This window comes from Passer domesticus, chromosome 3 (genome assembly GCF_036417665.1).
Source record: "Passer domesticus isolate bPasDom1 chromosome 3, bPasDom1.hap1, whole genome shotgun sequence".
Classification (NCBI taxonomy): domain Eukaryota; kingdom Metazoa; phylum Chordata; class Aves; order Passeriformes; family Passeridae; genus Passer; species Passer domesticus.
In genome coordinates, this window is record NC_087476.1 from 1,280,236 (window position 1) to 1,289,857 (window position 9,622).

The 9,622-nt window shown below is 54.3% G+C and overlaps 1 protein-coding gene across 1 annotated transcript in view; it reads left to right on the plus strand.

Moving 5' to 3' along the window:
• Positions 1 to 8,213, plus strand: part of SCARA5 (scavenger receptor class A member 5) — a 28,101-nt gene extending 19,888 nt beyond the window's left edge. Inside the window, exons 6-8 of the mRNA XM_064411468.1 lie at positions 2,935 to 3,006; positions 4,381 to 4,572; positions 6,981 to 8,213. Coding sequence (XP_064267538.1) covers positions 2,935 to 3,006; positions 4,381 to 4,572; positions 6,981 to 7,117 — 401 coding nt within the window. The 3' untranslated portion in view covers positions 7,118 to 8,213. The remainder of the gene's footprint in view (positions 1 to 2,934; positions 3,007 to 4,380; positions 4,573 to 6,980) is intronic.
• Positions 8,214 to 9,622: the final 1,409 nt, after the last annotated feature.

The window sequence follows — 9,622 nt, forward strand, 5'->3', positions numbered from 1 at the left end:
TGAACATTCCCAGCTCTCCCAGCCTGGCTCCAGGAGATCTCAGTCGTCTCCTCTGGAATTTCTCTTCCCAGAGTCAGGATCCCAGGGCCACACAGGGCAGGACCCTCCCCCTTTTCCTGCTGCCCAACTTCGGGATCATCCCAGGACAAATCCATTTCCCGGGATCCCTCTCCCCTGCCCCATTTTGGGGACGAATCCACCAAACCCGGAACTGTCTTTTCCCAATCCCAATTTCTGGATGTGAGGAGCCGGGGCCGCATCCCTGGCCCAATTCCTGGCAGTTTCCATCTGGATCCCATCAGCTCCAGCCCGTTCCCGCATCCCACACAGCCCGCGGGACCAATCCCGCTCTCCCGCAGCCTCCCAGGGAGCAGGCAGGAATTTCCTGCCCAGCTCTGGATTTTGGGATTGTTCTACATCCGATGTTTTCCTCTCTCCCGGATTTTCGGGGGTTGTTTGTTGTTCCTGGAGGCCGGAGCATCCCCGAGCCTTTCCTTGGGATCGGGCCAGGCTTGGCCGAGCCAGGATCAGCAAATCCCAGCCTGGGGTCCTGCTCAGGGCCGGGAAAAGCTGGGAATGAGGGAGGGGGAGGCTCCGGGAGAGCCAAGGAATGTCCGGACTCGTTAGTGAGGTCATTAACGGGATATTAAACCATAATTGGGATGTGGAATCATTCCCAGATATCAAACCATGGCTGGGATATGGAATCATTCCTAGATATCAAACCATGGCTGGGATATGGAATCATTCCTGGGACAGCAAACCATGGCTGGGATATGGAATCATTCCTGGGATATCAAACCATGGCTGGGATATGGAATCATTCCCGGATATCAAACCATGGCTGGGATATGGAATCATTCCCAGATATCAAACCATGGCTGGGATATGGAATCATTCCCAGATATCAAACCATGGCTGGGATATGGAATCATTCCCGGATATCAAACCATGGCTGGGATATGGAATCATTCCCAGATATCAAACCATGGCTGGGATATGGAATCATTCCCGGATATCAAACCATGGCTGGGATATGGAATCATTCCCAGATATCAAACCATGGCTGGGATATGGAATCATTCCCAGATATCAAACCAGCATTGGGATATGGAATCATTCCCGGATATCAAACCATGGCTGGGATATGGAATCATTCCCAGATATCAAACCATCAATGGGATATGGAATCATTCCCAGATATCAAACCATGGCTGGGATATGGAATCATTCCCGGATATCAAACCATGGCTGGGATATGGAATCATTCCCAGATATCAAACCAGCATTGGGATATGGAATCATTCCCGGATATCAAACCATGGCTGGGATATGGAATCATTCCTGGGATATCAAACCATGGCTGGGATATGGAATCATTCCCGGATATCAAACCATGGCTGGGATATGGAATCATTCCCAGATATCAAACCATGGCTGGGATATGGAATCATTCCCGGATATCAAACCATGGCTGGGATATGGAATCATTCCCAGATATCAAACCATCATTGGGATATGGAATCATTCCCAGATATCAAACCATGATTTGGATATGGAATCATTCCCGGATATCAAACCATGGCTGGGATATGGAATCATTCCCAGATATCAAACCATGGCTGGGATATGGAATCATTCCCGGATATCAAACCATGGCTGGGATATGGAATCATTCCCGGATATCAAACCATGGCTGGGATATGGAATCATTCCCGGATATCAAACCATGATTTGGATATGGAATCATTCCAGGGATATCAAACCATGGCTGGGATATGGAATCATTCCCAGATATCAAACCATGGCTGGGATATGGAATCATTCCCAGATATCAAACCATGGCTGGGATATGGAATCATTCCCAGATATCAAACCATGGCTGGGATATGGAACCATTCCCAGATATCAAACCATGGCTGGGATATGGAATCATTCCCGGATATCAAACCATCATTGGGATATGGAATCATTCCCGGATATCAAACCATGGCTGGGATATGGAATCATTCCCAGATATCAAACCATCATTGGGATATGGAATCATTCCCAGATATCAAACCATGGCTGGGATATGGAATCATTCCCAGATATCAAACCATGGCTGGGGTATGGAATCATTCCCGGATATCCAACCATGGCTGGGATATGGAATCATTCCCGGATATCAAACCATGGCTGGGATATGGAATCATTCCCGGATATCAAACCATGGCTGGGATATGGAATCATTCCCAGATATCAAACCATGGCTGGGATATGGAATCATTCCCGGATATCAAACAGTTGGGAATATTTATCCAGATGCTCCGACCCCACGGCATAACCCGTTTCCATGGATCCTTTTCCATTATTTCCTGGTGCTTCCTCAGGAATCGGGGAATCCCCACCCCTGACCCCCAAATGAGGCATTTTTTGCCCCAAACGGGGTTTTCCACCCCCAGATCGGGAATTTCTTCCCAAAATCCAAGGGTTTTGTTGCCCTTCATGGGATCTGCAGTCAGGAATTCCAGGAGCTCCAGCCCTTCCTCCTCCCTCTGCCGCAGGACGCCATCCCGGGAGATTTTTGGGATTTCCATTTTTGGGAGCAGGGATGGGAAATGGGATATCGGGAGTGATGTGGGTCAAAGAGGGATGGGGATCTATGGGAATTTCTGGGGATTTCGGGGGGTCCAGGGGCATCAAAGAGGGATGGGGATTTATGGGAATTTCTGGGGATTTCTGGGAATTTCTGGGGGTCCAAGGGCATCAAAGAGGGATGGGGATTTCCGGGAATTTCTGGGGGTCCAGGAGCATCAAAGAGGGATGGGAATTTCCAGGAATTTCTGGGAATTTCGGGGGGTCCAGGGGCATCAAAGGGGGATGGGGATTTCTGGGGTCTGGGGGCTGTGGGGGGGTCAACAAACCCCAAAATTCCATCTCCTCTCTTCCCAGGCGAGCGCGGCCCCAAGGGGGACAAGGGGGACAAGGGGGACAAGGGGGACCGAGGAGCCGCTGACGGCACCGGTGAGTTCCCAGGGGAGATTTTTGGGAATTGGGAGCCTGGGGTGGTGGGGGGAGATTCCTGATGCGAAGAGGAATTCCTGAGGCTGGGAAAACCATCCCGGGGTTCTCCTGCCTGGGCGAGGAGGAGCCGGAGCCGGGGAAGGTGGGAGGGGACGGGAAAGGACTGGGAATGCCGGAGGGAGGAGGCCGGGAATGCCGGAGGTGTCCTCCAGGTGTGGGACGCCCTGCCTGCCGCCCCAGGGACATCCCAGCCTGGGGACATTCCCCATGGAATTCCTGGGATATCGTTCCTTGGGGACATTCCCCATGGAATCCCAGGGACATCCCAGCCTGGGGACATTCCCCATGGAATTCCAGGGATATCGTTCCTTGGGGACATTCCCCACGGAATCCCAGGGACATCCCAGCCTGGGGACATTCCCCATGGAATCCCAGGGACATCCCAGCCTGGGGACATTCCCCATGGAATCCCAGGGACATCCCAGCCTGGGGACATTCCCCATGGAATTCCTGGGATATCGTTCCTTGGGGACATTCCCCATGGAATCCCAGGGACATCCCAGCCTGGGGACATTCCCCATGGAATTCCTGGGATATCGTTCCTTGGGGACATTCCCCATGGAATTCCAGGGACATCCCAGCCTGGGGACGCCATCCCTGGAGATGCCACCATGGATGATGTCACCACGGGTGATATCACCATGGATGACATCCCCATAGCTGCTGTCCCATGGATTACATTCCCATGGATTACATCCCCATGGCTGTCCCTGTGGCTGTCCCTCTGGCTGTCCCTGTGGCTGTCCCCGAGGTTGTCCCTGTGACTCCTGTCCCCAAGGCTCCTGTCCCCATGGCTGTCCCTGTGCCCATCCCCATGGCTCCTGTCCCCGTGCCCGTCCCCATGCCTGCTGTCCCCATGCCCATCCCCATGCCCATCCCCATGGCTGTCCCCGTGCCCGTCCCTGTGCCCTCTGTCCCCATGGATTACATCCCCCATGGCTGTCCCCATGGCTGTCCCCAAGTCCCCATGGCTCCTGTCCCTGTGCCCGTCCCCGTGGCTGTCCCCATGGCTGTCCCCGTGTCTGTCCCCATGGCTCCTGTCCCCACGGCTCCTGTCCCCATGTCTGTCCCCGAGGCTGTCCCCATGCCCGCTGTCCCTGTGGCTGTCCCTGTGGCTGTCCCTGTCCCCATGGCTGTCCCATGGCTGTCCCATGCCTGTCTCCATGCCTGTCCCCATGGCTGTCCCCGTGTCTGTCCCCACGGCTCCTGTCCCCGTGGCTCCTGTCCCTATGGCTCCCGTCCCCATGTCCGTCCCCATGTCTGTCCCCGAGGCTGTCCCTGTCCCCGTGCGTGACGCCGTCCCGGTCGCCGCAGGCCCGGCCGAGGGCGCGGTGCGGCTGGTGAACGGCTCCGGGGGGCACGAGGGGCGCCTGGAGATCTTCCACGAGCGCCGCTGGGGCTCGGTCTGCGACGACGGCTGGGACCGGCGCGACGGCGACGTGGCGTGCCGCATGCTCGGCTTCCCCGGCGCCGCCGACGTCTTCCGCATGGCGCGCTTCGGGCAAGGTGGGGCCCGCCGGGAGCGGGAGCGGGAGCGGGATTGGGATCGGGAACGGGAATGGGATCGGGATCGGGAACGGGAATGGGAATGAGATCGGCATCAGGAGCGGGAACGGGATCGGGAACAGATCCTCAGGATCGGGAATGGGATTCGGGATCAGGAACAGGATTGGGAACGGGATTGGGAACGGGAGCGGGATCGGGATCGGGAAGGGGATTGGGATCGGGAACGGGAATGGCTCCTTGGGATCGGGATTCAGGATTGGGATTGGGAACGGGATCGGGAACGGGATCAGGAAAGGGATCGGGAATGGGAACGGGAACAGGATCAGGAACGGGAACGGGATCAGGATCGGGAGCAGGATCGGGAACGGGAACAGGATTCGGGAATGGGATCGGGATCGGGAATGGGAACGGCTCCTTGGGATTGGGATTGGGATTGGGATTGGGAACGGGATCAGGAACAGGAATGGGATTGGGATAAGGAATGGGAATGGGATTCAGGAACGGGAATGGGATCGGGAATGGCTCCTTGGGATTGGGATCGGGAATGGCTCCTTGGGATCGGGAACGGGATCGGGAACAGCTCCTCGGGATTCGGGATCGCGAACAGGATTCAGGACTGGGAATAGGATTCGGGGTCTGGAATGGCTCCTTGGGATTGGGAATGGCTCCTTGGGATTAGGAATGGGATTCAGGATTGGGAATGGCTCCTTGGGATCAGGAACGGGATCGGGAACGCCTCCTTGGGATTGGGAATGGGATTCGGGATTGGGAATGGGATTTGGGATCAGGAACGGCTCCTTGGGATTGGGAACAGGATTCAGTATCGGGAATGACTTCTCGGGATTGAGAATGGGATTCAGGATTGGGAACAGCTCCTGTGGGATTTGGGAACAGTTCCTCGGGATTGGGAACAGTTCCTCGGGATTTGGGAACATCTCCTCGGGATTTGGGAATGGCTTCTGTGGGATGCTGGGGAACGGCTCCTCAGGATCCCGGGGAACAGCTCCTGTGGGATTTGGGAATGGCTCCTGTGGGATTCAGGAACGGCTCCTCGAGGAACTGGGACCTTCCTGACCCCGCTGGAGCCCCGGGAGCCTTCAGGAGATATTCCCTGGGATCTGGGATTCAGGGGATCTGGGATCTGGGATTTGGGGGATCAGGGTGGGGATCCAGGTGGGATCAATGCTCCTGGGGATCCCTTCCCGGGCTGGAGATTCCCTAATTCCTTTGAGCTCCTGGGAAAAGCGGCTCCGGGAGCGCAGCCGGAACCCTCTGGAGCTGCTGCCCCTCATCCCCACCTCAGGAGACCTCGGGAAGTCTCCTCCCACCACGGCTCCACCCACCCCACCTTTCCTGGGACACTGCCAGGGATTCTCTGGGAATTCCAGCCCAGCCGGGAATTCCTTCCCAAGATCCCACCATCCCAAGCTCCCCTTTCCCACTGGAAGCCATTCCCTGCCTCCTGCCCCTCCAGCCCTTGCCCAAATCCCAGCTCTCCTGGAGCCTCTGGAAAAGGCTCCAAGGATTCCTTGGATCCTTCCCTGATCCCAGCTGCACATTCCCAGCTCCCCCAGTCCTGGAGCAGCTCCTGGATCTCCAGGGCCTGATGGATCCGTGGATATTCCATGGATATTCCATGGATATTTTGTGGATATTCTGGATCCCCCGGCCGTGCGGGATCCCAGGAATTTTGGTCATGCGGGATCCGAGGGATTCCTATTCCTGGGATAGGGATCCCAGGAATTCCAGCCCAGTGGAATCCCCGGAATACCGGCCCAGTGGGATCCATGGAATTCTGGCCCTGTGGGATCCCTGGAATTTTGTCCTTGTGGGATTCCCAGAGTTCTGTCCTTGGGAGATCCCCAGAATTCCAGCTGTGCAGGATCTCCCAGGAATTCCGCCGTGTTGGAACCATGGAATTCTGTCCTTGAGGCATCCCCGGAATTCCATCCCTGTGGGATCCCCGGAATTCTGTCCTTGGAGGATCCCTGGAATTCCAGCCCTGTGGGATCCCTGGAATTCCGGCCATGTTGGATCCATGGAATTCTGTCCCTGTGGGACTCCTGGAATTCCATCCCTGGGGATCCATGGAGTTCCGTCCGTGTGGGATCCCGGAATTCCATCCTGGGGGATCCCTGGAATTCCATCCCTGTGGGATCCCCGGAATTCCAGCCCTGAGGATCCCTGGAATTCCGTCTCTGGGGATCCCACAACCCGCAGTGTCTGTGTGTCCGTACCCGCGGTGTCCATGTGTCCGGGCCGGCGGTGTGTCCGTGTGTCCGTGCCCACGGTGTGTCCGTGTGTCCGTGCCCGCGGTGTCCGTGTGTCCCCACGCGCGGTGTGTCCGTGTGTCCATGCCCGCGGTGTGTCCGTGTGTCCACGCCCGCGGTGTGTCCGTGTGTCCGCAGGCTCGGGGCAGATCTGGATGGACGACGTGTCGTGCGCGGGCACCGAGGCGGCGCTGGAGCTCTGCCCCTTCTCGGGCTGGGGCCGCAGCAACTGCGGGCACGCCGAGGACGCCGGCCTGCGCTGCCGGACGGACTGACGGACACGCGGGGACACACGGACCGACGGACACGCCGGCACGGACCGACGGACACGCGGGGACTGACTGACACACGGGGGGACGGACTGACGGACACGCGGGCACGGAATGACAGACACGCAGGGACTGATGGACACGGGGGCACGGACTGACTGACGGACACCCGGGGACTGATGGACATGGGGGGACAGACTGACCCACAGAAGGACGGACACGGGGGGACAGACGGACACGCAGGCATGGACTGCCAGATGAACACGGGGGGATGGACTGACAGACACGCGGGGACAGACTGACCCACAGAGGGATAGACTGACCCACGGAGGGACTGACGGACACGGGGGGACTGACGGACCCCAAGGGACAGACGGACCCCAAACCCGCCCCACAGAGGGACTGACCCCAAACCTGCCCCGAAGGAGAAATCCCAAACCCGTTCCGAAGGGAAACCCCAAATCCGTCCCAAAGGACAAATCCCAAACCTGCTCCTAGGGACTGACCCCAAATCCATCCTGAAGGGGAAATCCCAAACCTGCCCCGAAGGGAAACCCCAAAGACAACCTGAAGGGGCAGGGAATGACCCCAAACCCGTCCTGAAGAGACCAGGGCAAGACCCCAAACCCAGCCCAAAGGAAACCCCAAACTCATCCGAAAGGGGAAACCCCAACTCCATCTGAAAAGGAAACCCCAAATCCATCCTGAACGGGGAAAATCCCAAATCCAACCCACATGGGGAAACCCCAAATCCATCCCGAATGGGGAAAATCCCAAATCCATCCCAAAAGGAAACCCCAAATGGGGAAACCCCAAATCCATCCCAAAAGGAAACCCTAAACCCATCCCAAAGGGGAAATCCCAAATCCATCTGAAAACAAAACCCCCAAATCCATCCCAAAGGGAAAACCCCAAATCCATCCCAAAAGGAAATCCCAAATCTATCCCAAAGGGGAAACCCCAAATCCATCCAAAGGGGATGGCCCCAAATCCATCCCAAACAGGAAAAACCCCAAATCCAACCCAAAAGGAAACCCCAAATCCACCCCAAAGGGGCCGGGAATGGGATCATTCCCAGAGAAATAAAGGATTTATGCTTCTCTGAGTGGGGTTTTATGGGGTTTATGGGGTTTATGGGATTTTGTGGGGTTTATGGGGTTTTATGGGGTTTATGGGTTTATGGGGTTTTTTTGGGTTTATGTGGTTTATGTGTGTTTGGGGGGTTTATGGGGTTTATGGGGTTTAGAGGGGTTTATGGGGTTTATGGTGTTTATGGGGTTTTTTGGGGTTTTGTGGGGTTTATGGTGTTTTATGGGGTTTATGGTGTTTATGGGGTTTATGGGATTTATGGGATTTTATGGAGGGTTTCATGGGGTTTATGGTGTGTATGGAGTTTATGGGGCTTTATGTGGTTAATGGGGTTAATGGGATTTTATTGAGGGTTTTATGGGGTTTATGGGATTTTATGGAGTTTATGTTGTTTATGGGATTTTATGGAGGGTTTCATGGGGTTTATGGGGTTTATGGAGTTCATGGGGCTTTATGGGGTTAATGGGGTTAATGGGATTTTATGGGGTTCATGGAGTTTATGGGGTTTATGGTGTTTATGGGGTTTATGAGGTTTATGGGGTTTTTGGGGTTTATGGGGTTAATGGGGATTATGAAATTTTATGGGGTTTATGAGGTTTATGGGATTTTATGGGGTTTATGGGGTTAATGGGGTTAATGGGGTTTATAGGATTTTTTGGGGGTTTATGGGGTTAATGGGATTTTAATGGGTTTATAGGTTTATGGGTTTTTGGGGGGTTTTATGGGGTTTATGGGGTTTATGAGGTTTATGGAGTTTAGGGGGTTTGTGAGGTTTATGGGTTTTTTTGGGGTTAATGGGATTTTAATGGGTTTTTTGGGGGTTTATGGGGTTTATGTGGTTTATGGGGTTTTAAGGGGTTTTAAGGGGTTTTATGGGGATTTAGGGGATTTATGGGGTTTTGGGGTTTTTGAGGTTTTATGGGATTAATAGGGTTTTTGGGGTTTAATGATGTTTATGTGGTTTAGGGAGGTTTGTGGGGTTATGGGGTTTAGGGAGATTTTATGGGGTTTATGGGGTTTTGTGGGGTTTATGGAGTTTATGGGGGCTTATGGGATTTAGGGGGTTTAGAGAGTTTTTTGTTTGTTTTATGGGGTTTAATGGGGTTTTTATTTATGGGGTTTATGGGGTTTTATGGACTTTATGGGGCTTATGGGGGTTTAGGGCATTTATGGGGTTTTATGGGCTTTTATAGAGGTTTTTTTTTGGTTTTGTGGCCATTTATGGGGTTTTATGGGTTTTCATGGTCTTTATGGGGTTTTTATGGGGTTTCGAGGCATTTATGGAGTTTTAAAGATTTTTAGGGGATTTATGGGGTTTTTATGGTGGTTTATGGTATTTATGGGGTTTTCATGGGGTTTTTATGGTATTTATGGGTTTTTATGGGATTTTGGGGCATTTCTGGCTTTCCGCGGACCCCACAG